Source organism: Notamacropus eugenii, chromosome 2, assembly GCF_028372415.1.
Source record: "Notamacropus eugenii isolate mMacEug1 chromosome 2, mMacEug1.pri_v2, whole genome shotgun sequence".
Lineage (NCBI taxonomy): Eukaryota > Metazoa > Chordata > Mammalia > Diprotodontia > Macropodidae > Notamacropus > Notamacropus eugenii.
In genome coordinates, this window is record NC_092873.1 from 103861012 (window position 1) to 103880421 (window position 19410).

The 19410-nt window shown below is 38.5% G+C and overlaps 1 protein-coding gene across 8 annotated transcripts in view; it reads left to right on the forward strand.

Moving 5' to 3' along the window:
- The first annotated feature begins 6445 nt into the window (after positions 1-6445).
- The window catches only part of LOC140526151 (H-2 class II histocompatibility antigen, E-S beta chain-like), a 94346-nt gene continuing 81381 nt past the window's right edge, over positions 6446-19410 (forward strand). For 2 of the 8 annotated variants that reach the window (XM_072642118.1, XM_072642120.1), the window contains exons 1-2: positions 6446-9044; positions 18882-18973. In XM_072642118.1, coding sequence (XP_072498219.1) covers positions 18885-18973 — 89 coding nt within the window. In that variant the 5' untranslated portion in view covers positions 6446-9044; positions 18882-18884. Of the gene's footprint in view, positions 9045-18881; positions 18974-19410 lie in introns of those variants that run through there. The other 6 variants (XM_072642119.1, XM_072642125.1, XM_072642122.1 and 3 more) reach the window with 5 other exon arrangements.

Sequence of the window (19410 nt, forward strand, 5' to 3'; positions counted from 1 at the left end):
GTAGTGAGGTAGCAGAGGAAAGGTTTGCTTCTTTCTTAAGGCAGCTGTTTTATTCATGGGATGTGTTCCTTCATTAATGTAAAGATTCAATGTCGTTACAGGAGTGGGTACAAAAAATCATAGATAGTCTGAATGCAACACTGAAAAATAAATACCAATGTTTATTTGGAAAGATAATGGTAAATGTCCATTCAGCAAAAATCAACAAATCTCAACTTGATCTCCAGGAATAATTCATCGTTCTGAGCCATGCTTTCTGAAAACGTTCCCAGCAGTGTATACAGGATTTATTCCTATTCCATCATTTATAATTATAGCACTTATTGTTGCAGGAACTTTAAGTCATACTTCTTTTTTAAAAAATTATTTGTTTTCAGTTTTCTACAATCACATTCATAAATCTTAGATTTTCTTCCCCTCCCCCTGCTTTCTCTCTCCTTTCTCCCTCCCTTCCCAAGAATGTTTGCAATCTTATATAGGTTCTACATGCATTCTTACTAAATACATTTTCCACATTTTTCACTTTTGCCCTGTTGCATGGAAGAATGAAAATGAATGGGAGAAACCATGAGAAAAGCCAAATCAAACCAAAACAGAACACAAGAGAAAACAGTTTGCTTTATTCTGCTATCCAATTCCATAACTCTTACTCTGGATCTGGAAGGCATTTTGCCTCAAGAATCCCCTGGGTAATTTTTAGGTCCTTGCTTTGCTGTGAAGAGCTAAATCTACCAGAAAAATTTCTCGCACACTGTGGTTGTTACTGTGTACAAAGTTTTCCAGGTTCTGTTCATTTCATTCATTATCAGTTCATATAAATCCTTCCAGCCCTTTCTGAAGTCTTCCTGCTCATCATTTCTTAAAGCACAATAGGATTCCATTACATTCATATACCATAACTTGTTCAACCATTCCCCAATCGAAGGGCATCCCCTCAATTTACAGTTCTTGGTTCCCACAAAGAGAGCTACTATAAACATTTTTGTACATGTGGGACCCTTTCCCATTTTTGTAATCTCTTTGTGTTATAGTCCTAGAAGCGATATTGCTGGGTTAAAGGGTATGTACATTTTTGTAGGCCTTTGGGCATAGTTGCAAATTGCTCTCCATAGTGGTTAAATAAGTTCATACCTCCACCAACAGTGAATTAATGTTCCAACTCTCACGCATCTGTTCCAACATATATCATCTTCCTGTTTTGTCATGCTAGCCAATCAGATAGGTACGATATGGTACCTCAGAGATGTTTTGATTTGCATCTCTCTAGTCAGTAGAGATTTGAAGCATTATTTCATAGGACTATAGATAGCTTTGATTTCTTCCTCTGAAAATTGTCTGTTCATGTCCTTTGACCATTTATCAATTGGGGAATGACTTGTATTCTTGTACATTTGACTCAGTTCTCTCTATATTTTAAAAATGAGGACTTTATCACAGACACTAATTGCAAAAATTCTTTCCCAGGTTTCTACTTCCCTCCTAATCTTGGTTGCACTGTGTTTGTTTGTGCAAAGTTTTCAATTTAATGTAATCAAAATTATTCATTTTACATTTCATCATGTCCTCTATCTCTTGTTTGGTCAAAAATTTCTCCAGTCTCCATAAATCTGACAAATACATTATCCCTTGCTCCTCTAATTTGCTTATATTATCAGTCTTTATACCTAAATCATGTATCTATTTGGGATTTATTCTTGCATACAGTGTCAGGCATTGGTCTATGTTGAGTTTCTGACACTCTGTTATCCAGTTTTCCCAGCAGTTTTTGTCAAACAGTGAATTCTTTCTTATCCCAGAATCTGGGATCCTTGGGTTTATGAAACACTAGATTGCTGTATTCATTGACAAAAAGGTCTTGACTACTTAACCTATTCCACTCATCTACCCTTCTGTTTCTTAGCCAGTACCAAGTGGTTTTGATGATTGCTGCTTTATAATACAATTTGAGATCTGGAAGGGCTAGGCCCCCTTCCCAAGCATTTCCTTTTCATTAGTTCCCTAGATATTCTGGATCTTTTGTTCGTCCACATGAGATTTTATATTATTTTTTCTAGCTCTAGAAAGTAATTATCTGGTCGTTTGATTGGTAGGGCACTGAATAAGTAAACTAATTTAGGTAGAATTGTCATTTTTATTATATTAGCATGGCCTACCCATGAGCAACTGATGATTTTTCACTTACTTAGATCTGAATATTTGTATGAAAAGTGTTTTGTAATTGATTCGTACAGTCACTGGGTTTGTTTTGGCAGGCAGACTCCCAGATATTTTGTAGTATCTACCATAGCTTTATATGTGATTTCTCTTTCTATCACTTGCTGTTGGGCTTTGTTAGTAATATATAGAAAATGAAGATGATTTCTTTGAGTTTATTTTGTAACCTGCAACTTTGCCAGAGTTGTTTATTATTTCAAGTAATTTTTTTCTTGATTTTCTAAGGATATCATCATATCATTTGCTAAGAGTGATAACTTAGTTTCTTCTTTGCTTATTTTAATTCCTTCAATTTCTTTTTCTTCTCTTATTGCTAAAGCTAACATTTATAATATCATTTTAAACATCAATGGTGTTAACGGATATCCTTGTTTCACCCCTATCTTATTGTAAATGCTTCTAGCTGGTCTCCATTACATATAATGCTTGCTGATGATTTTAGGTAGATACTGCTTATTATTTTGTGGAAGACTCCATTTATTCCTATGTTCTCTTATGTTTTCAGTGGGAATGTGTGAGGGGCGCTCTGGACCTGGGCCCCCTGGGTGGATAGGAGATGCCCAAGAGTCTGGACCTGCTGACGTGGCTTTGCCACGGTGGCACTGCTGACGCGGCATTGCCACGCTGGCACTGGGGCGGCTCTACTGGATTGGGCTGGGCTCCGCCCTCAGGGAGGAACTGGGGAGGGGCTTACCCGGAATAGGAGGGCGAGTTCTGGGGGATTTAAGGCACAACACGGAAGGGGACGGGGGGATTTCTTGCTGACCGTCATGTAATAAAGCTGCTCTTACCCACCTCCGGTGTTCTGCCTAGTGATTCTCCCCTCGACCCCCCGAGGGGAGCCAGAGACGTCTGAAGACCCTTGGGCAGGGTGAGTTGATGCGGTAATTAGGGGGCTTCGCCCCTAACAGCTGGCGCCCAAACAGGGACTGCTAGGAGACCGCTAGCCCCCCAGACCGCAGGCGGGTGGGGGAAGACTAGGCAGCCCTAAGTCCTTGTAGGCTTAGGAAGAATGGGACAAAAGGTGATTAAAGCCCGAATGAATCCGGAGGAGAAAGGCGTACTCGCCTGTCAAATTTATAAGGTCTGCCGAGCACAGGGCATTAAGACTCATATCAAAGACTGCCGCTCTTGGGTCCATAAGATTTGGACGGTCAGCCCGTGGGTAGAGCATACAGGAATCGACCCCTCGAGATGGGGTGTAGTCTGTCAGCAGATGGTCTCTTATGCTGAAACTAAACCTGGCACTCTGACCAATCATGATTTCACCTTTTACTCCCTGATAAACCTGTTGCTGCAGCGCCCTTTTCTCACTGAGCATAGTGGCACCCAGGTGGGAGATTCTTTGAGGGAAACTTCAGATGATGATGTACCATCTATTTATCCCTGGGAAAAGTTAAAGGAAATTAAGAAAAATGGCGTTGGAAAAAAGGGGAACAAAGAATTAGCCACCAGGGACGAAGAAAAACTGGAGGAGAGAGGGGGAGGTTCAAAAGGGGGAACTGCTTCAATTCTATTGGCTGTGCAGCATAGAAAGAATTCAGGGAGTGAGGAATCAGGGAGGGGAGACAGGACTAGCGCGCAGCACAGAAGGAACAAAGAAAATTAATAATTTGGAGACTGAGCCTCTTAAGATAAGCATAAAAAAAAATTTGAAGCAATTAGAGTTTAGAAAGAATGTGTCGGTTAAGGAGGACATTATAGAGTATCATGCTGAATATATGGAACCAATAAGTTTAAAATTATGTCTGGAACTAAGTAAAAGAAATCAAGCCATAGGTCTAATTTGTGCAGAGGATTTCTGACAATCTTTTCTCAGTTTTTGAATTTTTTTATTGTCTGTATATGTGTTCAGTCTTTACATGTTCTGTGTGTGTGTGCTTGTGATTTATTACGGCCAGCTCCTTTGTAGCTGGAATTCAGAATGTTATCTCTTTCCCTCCCCCTCATCCCTTCTCTCTGATGGCTGCAGCATCAGGGAGGAGAATGGGAGAGAGAAAGTGAGAAACTAATCTTATATTATTTAGTTTATAATGCTGCTAAATGCAGTTTTACATAAGAAATACAAGGCAATAATATGTGAAGTTTTAAAGGAGCTTTAATCAAAGCCCACTAGTAGTACAACATGTGTATGAAGTTTAAGGAAAACATAAAAGTTTTGGAATTTATTGGAAATTTGTTGGTAAAATTCTCTCTCTCTTTCTACTTTCTAACTCTGGCCAAGTTATGAAGGTGGAGAGAAAGACAAGAAGAAATTGGGGAAATTTTTCCCCTCCTATCACAAAGGCAGATTGAATAGCATTTTAATTATCTCATGCCTCACCTAAAAGAAAAGTTTTTGTGTATGGGATACAAGTTGTTATTTTGGTCATATTTTAAGTGAAACATGTCACTCCTAATTGGATGTTTAAGACAGGTCAGAATTTATTGTATTATTTGGCATTAAGGCAAATTGAGAATATGCATAAAACTAAAAATGAAAAAAGACACCTCAGAGATGAAGATGTGAATTTCCAAGTGGAAAGGAGGAGGACTGGCGCCACTGGACTTTGTTCCAGAGTCTCCCTCACTTCCACTTGCAGTTTTACAACTTTTCTCTTTCAAACACATTTTTGAGGAGTAGACATAGATGTGAAATTTTCTTGATTAAAAATTAGAACCATTATGATTTTTATTTTACTCTGTAACCCAGAAATGGTATTAGAGAAAGCAATTGGTAATCTGAATCTTGTTGAAACTAAAAGATGTTGGAAAAATTGGGTGTAGCCATTTATGTTACTTAAAAATTTTATCAGTCCTACTAACCTTATCTTATAATGTTTTGTAATTGCCATTTAGAAAACCAGGTATTTTCACCTTTACCTGAAGAAGAAATTACAGCTAAAATAATTTGTTTATCATTTATAAAAGTTGTAAGATTCTTAACTAAGTTTTTGAAGTTGCTGTTTTAATGCTAAACCTAATATTGTTAATTGATTACTGTGTATAGAAAGAAAAGAATGGAGTAAAAAATTTATTTAGACTGGTTCTGCCCATTCAGAACAGTCCAGACAGTATGTTTGGGGTTTGGCAAGCATGGGATTCATGCCAATTCCTTTTAATTTTAAAACTGCCAAGGCTTCTTTCATGTGGACAAGGTCATCAGTCCCAAGAAAGAAATTTGTTTGGCTTATATAATTCATAAACAATGAATGTGGCTTGCTCTATAGTTGTAATAGATGGAAAAGATTTTTAATAATTAACTTTTATATCAGGACAAGTTTTAAATTTGAGAAGGAAGGATCTTAAATGAAATCTCATATGTATGTGAGTCCTATTAATCCTCATTGCTTAACTGTATTTGGCTTTAAGTTGGGATTAGTGAAGTTTGCTGTTTAAGGTAAAAGCATTTGGGACCATAAATATCTTTGTTTAAGTGTGAATTTGGGTATAGTTGTCTGCATTAAATCAGTATCTGAAAGAATATGCCAGAAGTTACTCAGAGGGACTGTGATCCTACATCCTGTACTGTTAGCAGGTGAAATTTGTATCTGGAGAGGAAACACTGAGGGGACAATTCTAGACTCAATCTAGGATGGGATCCTCCTGGTCAGTTTCCTCATTGTGTTCTTTTATAAAGGAATATTTTCCACCTGACTATTCCTGAGTCTGGCTATAATACAGATACTGCATGATTGGAAAATTTCACTCCTATCTGAATTCAAACAGAGTCGAAGAAGTTTTATCCTATCATATTTGCTATATCACATGTCAACATTTTTTCCTTTTATAGCAAACTTCTATGATCAATTACAAGTAGTCAGTATAACATGTGAGCCCTTTTGTATAATCTTACTGGAAAACTTAATATTATTTTTATCTGAAACTGGAACATGTTCAGAAATTTATGTAAATGATTTAAGACTCACCTTAAGATGTCCCTATTGTTTGAAGCAGTAATTTTTTGTAATCAGTCTCTTACTGTTACCAATGTGAGATTCTATTATGCACTTTTATTAAAACATTTTGTGATATCTAGGAAGTCTGGAATACCTAAGAATTTGATTTGTTATAATACTTTGGGAATTTATATTCCTTAGGATATTTTTATACCAACTAAGTTTTAATAAATTTTAGTTTTAAAAGGTTTATTTTTGCTTCAAAGTGAAAAGACAACCATCATTTTAAGAGGTTTCATCTAATCTTCTTTTTAAAAAAAGGTTTAGTATGATGAAATTTCAACTGTTTTAAGAAAGAACAAGGAATATTTTTAGAAGAAATATTTTTCAAAATAAGGCTGAAATCTATTAAAATTTTCATTTTCAAGATAATGTATTGCTACTTAATATGTAATGATCTATAAAGCAGAACAGATCTTGTTGTTTCAATAAGCAAAAGTTAATACTAATGTGTGAACTTATTAACAGCTTAATTTCCAAAGTTTTTCTTCCAGAGTGAATATAATCAGAAAAAGATAAACAAGCTGATGAAACAACGATGATCATCTATTCAGTTGCGAAATTCAACTTAGAAATCTCTTTTGTTTAAGATAATACAGCTATGCTAGTTAACAGTAATAACTTATGCACTATCTTGTCTATGGTAGAAATATAAAGGAATATGAAGCAGTCTGAATGATCAGTTCTAGAGATTTGGAAAGCTAAATAAAAGCTTGATCAAAATACATAGAAAGCAGATAAGGAGGTTGGAGACAAATATGAATCATTCAAACCCCTCCTATCCTAGATAGTTACTAAGTATATCAAGAGAGTGTGAGGATGTTTGACAGTATTCTCACACCCACCTCATTTCTAGTTATTTTATTCTTACTCCTTTTTGATTCTTGTTTGTTTAATCTTTGTGCCAGATCTATGTTTTCTAGGTTTCTTTGTCCAAGACCATCACCTATCACCCTCTGAATCATCAAGTTCCTCATATTGGTTAAAGACACAACCCCTCCAACGTTCGGACCCTGTGAGGCAGGGTCAGCTCTACGTCCAATTTCAGCAGGAAGCAATTTCAGAAGTTGAGACCTTCATCCCTTATCCCAAAAATGTATTGGGTCCCATCAGTTTAAAGGGGGACAGGGTGTGGTGCTTGAGCGCCTGTACTTGGGCTCCAGTTCTAATATTGAATTTCTTTTTATAAATCATTCATATTTAAGGAATACCATATAACTCTATGAGTCAGGCAATAGTATATAGGAAGAATAAAACTCTCAACCTGTTCCTTCAAAAACAAAAAGGTAGGTCCCCTCAGGAACAATTGGCACAGGCCGTATATACAATGAACAACTTAACCTTAGATTATGACAACCTTACTCCTTCACAAACATTCTTTTCATTTTGGGGCCGTAATGATATCAGAATTATTATTAAAAAGTAGATTGCACCCCAGCAACGATAGATGTTGTAGAAGGATGTCAGTGAGGTGTGGAGAAGCTGTCAAGTGCACACCTCTTACATTGCTTTGCCCATCATGATATGCCGAGAAGTATTAAAACAGACAACAGTCCAGCTTATACTAGCAAAGCCATTCAACAGTTCATGGCAGAATTCTCTATATCACATGTTACTAGAATCCCCCATAATCCTACTGGTCACGCTATAGTAGAGTGGGCAAATCGCTCATTGAAAACTTATTTGCAAAAACAAAAAGGGGGAGCTGGACCAGGAGTTGATGGCAAATTACAATTGGCTGTTTACACATTAAATTATTTGAAATTTGATGATGATGGCTTATCAGCCGCTATGAAATTTTTAACATCTCCTACAAAGACTGAGTCTATTAAGACCAAGTCAGTTACAGCAAATGCATTGAATACCAAAGCCCATAAGGTGATGTGGCGTGATGAGAATAAACGATGGTTTGGTCCTCATATAGTATTAACTTGGGGAAAAGGATATGTTTGTGTTTTAACAGATGACAACAAAGAAGTGTGGGTTCCAGTGAAACGTATCCGAGTGTTGGAAGACAGCAATCACGATGAAGAAGTCACAGGGGGCATGATAGAGACAACAAAGAAAGTTACAGAAACTTTGTCAGGACTTTAGCCATCTATAACATAATGGTGCTCCTGATCTTTCTCGCAATACTCCTACTATGCAACCATGTTGCCCCTTCTTCAAACATAGGAGATGAACTGCAACTTACCCAGCTTTATCTGCAGCTTCAATGCCACTACAGTTACTAACTTTACCTCCGAGTTAGCAGCACTAGATTTGGTGCTTAGAGCTATGGAGAAAGCAACAATACAATTCCATGAGGACTGGGAGAAAAACTATAATGATGCAAGGGATTGGTGGGACGGGTTGAACTTGCACCAGCTGCTCCAGTGGGTGTCCTTAGGGGGCGTCATGTTGATTCTTGGGTTTCTTGTATGCTTATGCTTACCTTGCCTCATCTCATGTTTGTTTAGAGCTGTCCGTGAGTCTCTTGAGTCCATAAAGGCAGAACTCGTCCGCCCCCATCATTAAAACAAAAAGGGGGAGTTGTGAGGGGCGCTCTGGACCTGGGCCCCCTGGGTGGATAGGAGATGCCCAAGAGTCTGGACCTGCTGACGTGGCTTTGCCACGGTGGCACTGCTGACGCGGCATTGCCACGCTGGCACTGGGGCGGCACTACTGGACTGGGCTGGGCTCCGCCCTCAGGGAGGAACTGGGGAGGGGCTTACCCGGAATAGGAGGGCGAGTTCTGGGGGATTTAAGGCACAACACGGAAGGGGACGGGGGACTTCTGGCTGACTATCATGTAATAAAGGTGCTCTTATCCACCTCCGGAGTTCTGCCTGATAATTTCTCCCCCTGATCCCCAAGGGGGGAGCCAGAGAAGTCTGAAGACCCCTGGGCAGGGTGAGTTGATGCGGTAATTAGGGCTCCGCCCCTAACAGCTTTGTACAAAGTTCTCCTGGTTCTGCTCCTTTCACTCAGCATCAGATTATATATCTTTCCAGGCCTCTCTGAAGGCTTCCTGTTCATCATTTCTTGTAGAACAATAGTGTTTCATTACATCCATACACCATAATTTATTCAACCATTCCCCAATTGATGGGTATCCCCTTGATTTCTAGTTTTTGGCCACCACAAAGAGTGCCGCTACAAATATTTTTATACATGTGGGACCCTTTCACACTTTTATGATCTCTTGGGGATACATTTGTAGAAGGAGTATTGCTGGGTCACAGAGTACGGACATTTTTGTAGCCCTTTAGGCACAGTTTCAAATTGCTCTCCAGAATCATTGGAATCAGCTCACAGCTCCACCAAAAACCAATTAGTGTTCCAACTCTCCCACATCTTCTCCAACATTTATCATCTTACTGTTTTGCCATGTTAACCAATCTGATGGGTGTGATGTAATATCTGAGAGTTGTTTTGATTTGCATCTCTGTAATCAATAGTGATTTAGAGCATTATTATATGACTATAGATACCTTACTTTATCTCTAAACTTTGTCATTGAATGAATTTTTCCCACTTCAATATTTCCATAACTGTTACCTCATAAAGTCTTATGTTATATGCATGCCTCATATTACTTTTCTGGGTATACATTTCTCTTTCTAAGTAGAGAGGCTCAGATTTAATATAATGTTAACTAAATTTAAACCATCTCTGACAGACCTGTGCTTGAAATACAGAGAATGGTATTTTTTTCCCTTAATGAAGCTACTCATTAGCTCACAGCTCCCCAACTTCTCAATGGGAATAGTATGAAAAACTTAATTCAATGCTTTTCTGAATTCTAGGTAAACTCCATAATGCAGTATTTCACTTAATGTATCAGTTTAGTGACCATTCAGAAAGAGAAAAAATAATTCTGGCTTATCTTGTTTATGTCCATGTCTTGATTAAGCTTATGAACAAGATATCCCTTTCTAGCTACTCATTGACTTTTCCAAAATTCCTCACCCGCTGTAACCATTAAACTCCCTGATGGATCACCTGGATTTCTGTGCTCTGAGTGACCCAATGCCTTTTTCTAAGAAAGCCCAAAACATTATTCCATGTTATGTAATCCAATCTCAGGGACACAAATTTTCTATTGTGTTCCCCCGATATCTGTGGGACAATTGGCAGGCCACCTGACCAGGACATGATGTCAATGCCATCTCGCAGGGAGACAGCTTCTTATGATTTTCGTCATTATTAGAGTTAGCCCTCAGAACAGTTTAAAGTCCAGAGGAAATCATAAGAGCATAGATTTATAGCTCAAAAGGTCCATATATGTCAAAAAACACAAACCCCTTCTCCTTTCTGCAATATTTTTGTTAGTGTATAAATTATTCTTCTGATTTTGCTCGTTTCACTCTGCCTCAGTTCACAAATTCTTCCCAGGTTTTTCTGAACCTGTGCCTGTGAATTCTTGTGATTCAGTAGCATTCCACTACATTCACATATGACAATTTGTCTAGTGATTTTCTAATATATGGAAACTTAATAAATATTGAGTTTGTTGCCACCTGGCAGTTATTAAGAAAAACTCCCTTGAACTTCGTACTTTATCACATCAGTCTGCCTGACTATTTAAGAGAAGAACTATCCAGATCCTTGAGAACATTCTCCCCTGTCCTTTACCTTTTTTGTGCCTCTGACAAGTCAGGCTATAGCTCACTTTGTTTACTTTCACTTATACTGCTCCTCCACCTTCCCACTGAATTGTACTCATAAAAGAGATGCATTCACTAAAAAAATCTGTAGGAATATTGTTTCCCTTGTGCTAGAACAAGTCTTAAGCATAAGGTACTTCCTTAACATCCTTATAGTATTCCTGTAAGGATCAAATAAAAGACTGGATGGGAGAATTTTTTATATCCATTAGACATCACATAAAACTCAACTATCATGATTGTTTTTGTTTTTTTCTTTTTTTGTAATAAATTTAATGAATTTTAGTTTTAACATGGACTTCCATAAATATTGCAGTTTTAAATTTTCTCCCCCTTCTTCTCCTCCATCCTTCCCAAGACAGCATGCAATTTGGTATAGGCTTTACTTAAGCATTTATATTAAACATATTTTCACATTAGTCATGATACAAACAAAAATTACAACTACCGGGATCAGAAAGAAAAAACAAAACAAAATGACAAAAGATAAGGAGAGCATATAGCTCGTTTCCATCTGCCTTCAGATTCCAAATTTCTTTCTCTGAGTGTGGATACCATTTTCCATCATTAGTCTTTTGGAGTTGTCTAAGATTCTTGCATTGCTGAGAAGAGCTATGTCTATCAAAATAGCTCATTGTACAATGTGTCTGTTACTGCGTACAATATTCTCCTTGTTTGTTTCATTTCACTCAGCATCTGTTCATGTAAGTCTTCCCACATTTTCTGAAATCTGCCTTCTATATGGTGCCTCAGTGTTGCTTTGATTTGCATTTCTCTGAGCACTTTTTCATATATTGTTATTTTTTGTACAAAAGATACACGGAAGCCTGTGTTGACAACTTTGGAATATTCTTCATTGCCAATTAACTCCATCTGCTCAATGCTGATGATATGTCAGTCAGGATTTCTCTAGGAGAGTTAGGCTGGGGCAGACTCTCAATTGGAAAACTCCCAGTGGCCTCATTTGATTATTTAAAGGTTGCTCCAGACATTAGGATCTATCATTGTACTGGTTCTAATCCTAAGCAGGAAAAAAAGAAGAAAGAGGTCAGCTTCCATTGACCATTATAAGTGCATTCCCAAGGTACCTGAGATCAATGGAATGGCCCCTTGGGATTGGGTTGTCATTAATCTTTGAGAAAGATTCATAATGACATTTAATTTCAATGATCTGTAAAACTATGTCTTCTGTCTGGGGAGTCAGCATAGTCTGCTTCTTCTCTGAATGGTCCTGTTGGGAATAGGGTAAGGAAGGGAAAAATCAATTAGAAACATGTAGAAGGAGTCTTTGAAAATGGTGGCATTTCTTTTTGTTAAAAAATCTTTAAATCATAGCAATAAATGAATCTTTCTTTCATATGATAAACAACATTTCTCTAAAACCAAGAGCTGACATTGTATTTGATGGAGAAACATTAAAAATCTTTCCAGTCAAAATTGATGAAAGGCGTAGATGTCCATTATCATGGCTATAATTTGATATACTTCTAGAAATTCTAGATATAACAATAAGGTAAGAAAATTGAGGGAAGAGAGAGGAGAAATGCAGGCAAAATTATCTTTGTGGCTGATAAGATGACTTACTTAGAGAATCCTAGACCTTGAAGGATAAAACCAATTGAGACAGTTAGTGATGTGAGCATGACCATAGGATCCTAGATGGAGAGCTGCAAGGGGATTTAGAGGCCTTAGTACACAATTCCCTTATTTTGTAGATGAGGAAAGAGAGGCCTAGAGAGGTTCAGTGACTTTTTCAGGAACTGAACATGTTTGGTCTTGAGAAGAGAACAGTGTGTGGTGATTGGAGATCAGGAGACTTCATAGATATCTTTAAGTATTTCACAGAATCAGAGTTTCAGCGAGCTTAGAGACCATTTTCTGTAGCCCATTCTTGAATTCCAATTCTTTCCCCCCCAATTTATGAGTACATGATCATCAGGACTCAGCTTAAAAATATTCACTTAAGAACTCAGTGCCTCTAATTGCATTGCACTTTTGGATAGATTTAATTGTGAGGAATTTTTCCTGGAATTAAGCCTAAATTTTCTTCTTTTCAATTTCCTCTCTTCCTAGTTCTGCCTTCCAGGAAAAAGAGTAGACCTAATTCCTATTTCACATGAAAGTCCATTGAAAGTAGCTATCACATCTGAAAATTACGTAGCAGAGTAGAAGGTGTATTGGATTCAGAGAAAGGAAGACCCAAGTTCAAATCCAGCCTCAGATGCTAGCCTTAAGACATTGGACAAGTCAATTAACCTTTGACTTCCTCGAAAAGATAGTGAAATGGTTGGTCATTTCCTTCTATAGTTCATTTTACAGGTGAGGAAACCAAGGCAGATAGTGTCAAGTGACTTGCTCAGGGTCATACAGTTAGTAAGTATCTGAGGTCAGATTTGTACTCTTCTTTACTCTAGGCCCAGTGGTCTATTCAATGTGCCCCCTTGACTGTCCTTATTAAGTGTTTCCTGTGTGTTAAACACTGTTTGGTGTTAGAAATATAAATATGGAAGCAAAGAGAGAACATGGCCTCAAGGAGTTTCCATTGAAATATGGGGAGACAGAACTCAAAGGAAGGTGCTGACCCAGGAGGAACACTTTGGTTTGGAAGTCCTTGGGGATGATATTGGAAGCAATCTTTCCTCTAATTAAAAATCATATTACTTAATTTCATATCATGGCTTACATCCTGACTGCTTTCATAATAATTACTTGGTTTCATTTGATTGTTTTTAATATGTAAAAATTATCTTACTCTCTTTAGGGTCTTTAGACTCACTGGGAAATTCACTGACCCACTTATCATGCTGATTTTGCTAATAAATCATATTGCTCACATTGTTTCCTCAGTTATCATTAATTAACCCTCACAGGACTAGAGATGGTATTGGGTCAGGCTCATGGGCAAAGCTAGTCAGCACAGAACCTAAAGGCTTGTAAGCTCTTTTTTCCTTGTAAGCAGTTTTTAAGGGTTTGAAAATGCTTCTTATGGAGGCAAGAGGTCTAGTCTCAGTTGTGGGATAGGAATAGGGTTCTTCTGTTTATCCATAGCTAGGGGCATTTTGTATTATATCAAAAGCATCTTATATGCTCATGAGGTCACAATCTTTTTTATTATTGATTCATTAATAAATATTTAGTTTTCAACATCCATTTCCACAAGATTTTGAATTCCAAATATTCTCCCCATCTCTCTTCTAACCCTACCACAAGATAACACGGATTCTGATTACCCCTTCTCTCAATCTGCCCTCCCTTCTATCAACAACTCCCCTCTTCCCTTATCCTCTTATCTCCCATGTCCCTGTAGGGTAAGATAAATTTCCGTAACCCATCTATAGCCTATCTATTTACTTATACACACACACACACATACATACATATACACACCTAGATACGGATATCTATAGATCTATAGGTATAGATCTATAGACAAAATCTATAGACATAGATCCATAGATATCTGTCTATATCTATACACACACACACACACACACACACACACACACACACACACACATATGCATTCCCTCCAACTACCCTAATACTGAGAAAGATCTCATGAGTTACAAATATTATCTTTCCATGTAGGAATATAAACAGCTCAACTTTAATAAGTGGCTTATAATTTCTCTTTCATGTTTACCTTTTCTTGCTTGTCTTGATTCTTGTATTAGAAACTCAAATTTTCTATTCAGCTTTGGTATTTTCATCAAGAATACTTGAGAGTCCTTTATTTAACTGAGTGTCCATTTTCTCCCCTGAAGTATTATACTGAGTAGGTGATTCTTGGTTTTAATCCTAGCTCCTTTGACCTCTGGAATATCATATTACAAGACCTCTGATCCTTCAGTGTAGCAGCTGCTAAATCTCGTATTATCCTGATTGTGCTTCCACCATACCTGAACTGTTTCTTTCTAGGTGCTTGAAATATTTTCCCCTTGACCTGGGAACTCTGGAATTTGGCGATAATATTCCTAGGAGTTTTCCTTTTGGGATATCTTTCAGGAGGTAATGGGTGGATTCTTTCCATGTCTATTTTCTTCTCTGATTCTAGTATATCAGTATAAATGTCCTTGAAAACTTATTAAAAGATGATTTCTGGGCTCTTTTTTTTATCATGGCTTTCAGGTAGTCCAATAATTTTTAAACTATTTAAAATATTTTAAATTATCTCTCCTGCATCTGTTTTGCAGATCAGTTGATTTTTTTCCAGTGAGATATTTCACATTGTCTTCTTTTTTTCATTGTTTTGGTTTTGTTTTATAATTTTTGGTTTTGTTTTATAATTTATTCATTTCTCAGTCATTAGCTTTTATTTGCTCCATTCTGCTTTTCAAGTAATTGTTTTCTTCAGTGAACTTTTGGTCTTCCTGTTTTATTTGGCCAATTCAATTAGGACAATTTTTAAAACTGTTTTTTGAGTCAGCATTTTGTGTGTGTGTCTACTTTAGCAAGCTGTTGACTTATTTTTCATGATTGTCTTCCATCCTTCTCATTTCAATTTTTCATCTGATTTTTTTACTTTATTTTCAAAATACTTTTTGGGCTCTTCCATGGCCTTCATCTTTTTCTTCAAATGTAGGAGCTTTCACTTTTTTGTCTTTAGGTTGTACATTTTGATCTTCCTGTCACCAAAGTAATATTCTGTAGTCTGATGTCCCTCCCCCTTTCTCATTTTCCCAGATCATTGCTGGACTTATTAACTCTTTGTTAAGGCAGGGGTCTGATTCTAGTGTGAAAAGTATACTGTTCCAATCTTTGGTGATTTTGTGGAACTCTTTTCAGAAATATTTCTAAGGACCTGGAAACTTCCAATTCTTCCAAGGTTATATGATGAAAGGAGCGGTGATCAAAGCAAAAGAATCCTCTCTCAGTACCACCAAAGAGATACATGCACTCTACCTCCCAGCATCTACTGTATCCCCATCATCTATGGGTTGAGAGCTCCTGAAGCAGCCACTGCCACTGCCACTGCCACTACCACTTTTGCCTTGGAGTTCAGACTTTGCTCCTGTATCACCCATGTCCTGCGGAACTTTGCTATTGACCTTCTAAGTTGTCTTTGGTGTCTATGGGTTGATAAGTCTGGAAACCACCACAAGTGCCAGAGATTCAGTCCCCTGAGGCCTGCTGCTGCCCTGTTTGTGCCAACTTGGTCCAGGTTGGACTACACTCTTCTATCAGACCAGAGCCACAGACCTCCCCTATCAACCTTCCAAGTTGTCTTGGGCTGGAAATTTGTTTCACTCTGCCATTTTTGGGGTTCTGCTGCTCTAAAATTTGTTTAGGGTATTTTTTACAGGTACTTGGAGGATTTTGGGGGAGACCTCAAGCAAATTCCTGTTTTAATCTACCATTTTGTCTCCGATACCCTATGAAGGCACAAGTTTGAGCACAAATGTCAATAAATCATTAATAAATATTTATTAAGGACCTACTATATCCCAGGTGCTGTGGAAGGATCTAGAGGGAGGGAAGACAAAAATGAGAGTCCCTGCTCTTCAGAAATTCATATTTAATCAGAAAAAATAATATATACACAGATACAAATGTACAAGGTAAATATGAGATATTTTTTTGAGGATGATGCCAGCAAGCTGGAAGGATGAACAGGATGTCATGATAAATGGTCAGTCTGAGCTGGTTTGATGATGTCTCCATTGTAAGATCTCTGAAATCAGGCACACATTAAAATCTGCTCTCTGGTATTATCCTTCATTTAGAGACCCAAGGGAATTTTGACAGGCTCTGCTTGGGAAATAAAAGCATCCTCTTTTCTGCCTATCTTACTCAGGACTCAGATTATTGTCTACAAGTCTGTAAGTGCCAGAATGATGTTTCTATGCCAGCTGTTCTGGATCCTGGTGCTTTTGACTCAAGGCAAGATAGAACAGAACAGTGAAGGGGTTTGGAAGATCACAGATTTTCAGGGATGGAAACCTTATAACTCTTTACGAGTGAGTGACCAAACTTAGACTGAGCAGGGGAAAACAGGAATGACAAACATGACTTGGCTCCAGTTTGCAAGCACTATGAATTTGGTGGAGAAGACAGATCATGGCTTTACTTTTGAAGCAAATAGAAGCAATAGTCACTAATTTGGAGGTTCCTTTGTCTCCACAAATTCTCTTCTTCATATCCTTTGACTTGGGCATTCACATATTTTTTGAATTTATGTAATTCTGTGGAATTTCTAGATTACAATGGGATCATTGTACTAACCCAGTCCACAGTTTCTTTATCCAGATATCCAGAAGGAATCACCATGAGATGCAAAGTCAGTGAGAATCTTTCCTTTAAAGGGTTTAATAGAGATGAAATCTTAAACTGATACCAACAGAAACCTGGCTGAGTCCTCAGGCTCCTCATCTGTGGGAATACCAGACTGGAATCAGGAGTGCTTGCCTTGTTCAGGGGCTATCAGTCTGGGACTGATTGTACTCTCACTATTGGCAGCCTGATGCCTGAGGATGCTGGAGATAATTGCTATCAGCAGAATAAAAGCTTCCCTTTCTCACAATGCTTCAGCCCTGAACAGAAGCTTCCCTGTGCTTTTCAGTGAATTCAGCTCAGAGCAGCAGCTGCTTCCTCTCTGGCCTCCAGGGCAGAGCTGCCCCTGCTCTTTGGGCAGCCTCACATCTCCCAGGGCTTCCCCTTGGCCTATCCTCCCAGTTCCTCACTCTTCTTCCAGAGACATCACATTAGCAAACCACATTCTTGTAGCCAAAACAGGTTAGAGACAGCAGAGCCCCCTAGGAAACACAATGGCAGGAATATGCTGAGGGATCGAGGTCATTTGAAATCTTTAATATAATATCTGGAGACTTTCCATTATTGTAAGTTGAAGTTCATGTTGAGGAGCCCAATTGTGTTTCTGTGTGAGCCTGGACATATCACTTATCCTCCGTTTCCCTCAGTTTCCTCAAGTATAAAATGAGAACAAGAGTCACACACATCCACATAGGTTTATTGTGTGGATTTAATAGGGCACTATTTCGAAAGTACTTAGCCCAATGCCTACCACATAGTAGGAGCTTATTCCCTTTCCTTTCCCCTTTTCATTCAACCCTTGCACAGTATAAAAATCATTTGTCTTCTAGAGCTAGTTGTCCATTATTTGTGTGAGAGCTAAAGGGTTAAGGTGAATCAGACCCTTCCCCTGCTAATGTCAGGCAGTGGTCCTTCTTCTAGCTCAGTAACTTCAATGTCACCATCTAGTTTCTCACTCTCTCAACGCACGTTACTGTCCAGTCACTCACTGTCTCATTCACACATGCATTCATTCAATCTTGATTAATTGATTGGAGAAAGGAAAGATCCACTGGAGACCGTCAGAACAAACAGGGGGCCTTTGCCATCCTCCTGTAGAAGAATGGTTAGCCAGAAGTGGAAGACTCAGGCTCCAGTCTCTCAGTCTCTACCCCTAAGCCATTCTTACTCACCTTCATGGTCTCCTTTAGAGCCTGCAGATAGACCATGTCCACCTTCCAAGTAAAGACACAGTCAGGTATGGGATGGAAAATTCCTTCAGGTCTCTATTTTCTCTCTTACGAGTTATGTCTGGAATGAGATGATGGAAACCAGGGTTGACATAACTTTTGCCACTCCAATGTTCAGGATAACCACAGTACGTTTGTGAATGACAGGACCCATTCATCTCAGAATGACATTTTCCTAGGTTTTCCTCCTGGGCTGTGCCTAAGACCTCTTCAGCCTCAATCAGACCCTACTCATCGCCTCCTTCAACTGCCACCTTCTCCAGAGACTAGTGGGGTAGGCATAGGATCAGAGGAAGGTGAGGAAACCCCTAAGACTTCAAGCTGTGAATTCCTGCCCTCTCTGTCACCTCTCAGGGCTTGGAACTTTCTCTTGGCTTCAGGGAATCTAGTTTTGGGAGAGAGACAGAAGAAATGGGATCCCTTAGGAATGTTAAGATGTTGGCCTTGACATGGAGGAGGACTTCTTCATGATATCAGGCAAGGGGAAGGAGGAGACAGTGGCAGGAAGTGCCTGGAGATGGGAGATGAGGAGGGAAGAACTTAGGGCTCTCTGAGAGTGACTTCCATTTGTTCTTTCCTAGCATATGAGGGCAGGTTCTCAGCTGAGAAATCATGGTTGGCCAAGCTATGGAAAGGCTGGGGAAAGAAGAAAACATCCTGAAGAACAAAAGTGGTGAGTGAGAGAGTGAGCTAAGTAAGGTATAAAAGAATCTCCTCTCAGCACTGACGCTGTAGGTGAGGTTATAGAGCATTAGTTTGAACCCAGTCAACAGGGTCGCAGGATTTTCTCCACCTTCAACAGCATTTGTGTCTTTTTCTCTGAATTCATTTTTGGGGCCATTTTTCCTATTCTGTTCTTAAGGCATTACTTCATCTGCCTAATTAGCTTTCTTTTATTTATTTTAAGGCAACCATCTTCCCACCGGTTCTTTTCACCTCCACCTCCACCTCTTCTCCAAATTGTCCACCATATCCATTTTTTGAGTTTTATTTGACTTCCTGATTTCTTTATCTTTTCCTCCTTTATTTAGCTTTTATAATATCCCCTCAGTAACCCATTCTTTTCTCGTTCTACATGAAGTCTTTCATTCACAATCCCTCCTCCTCTCC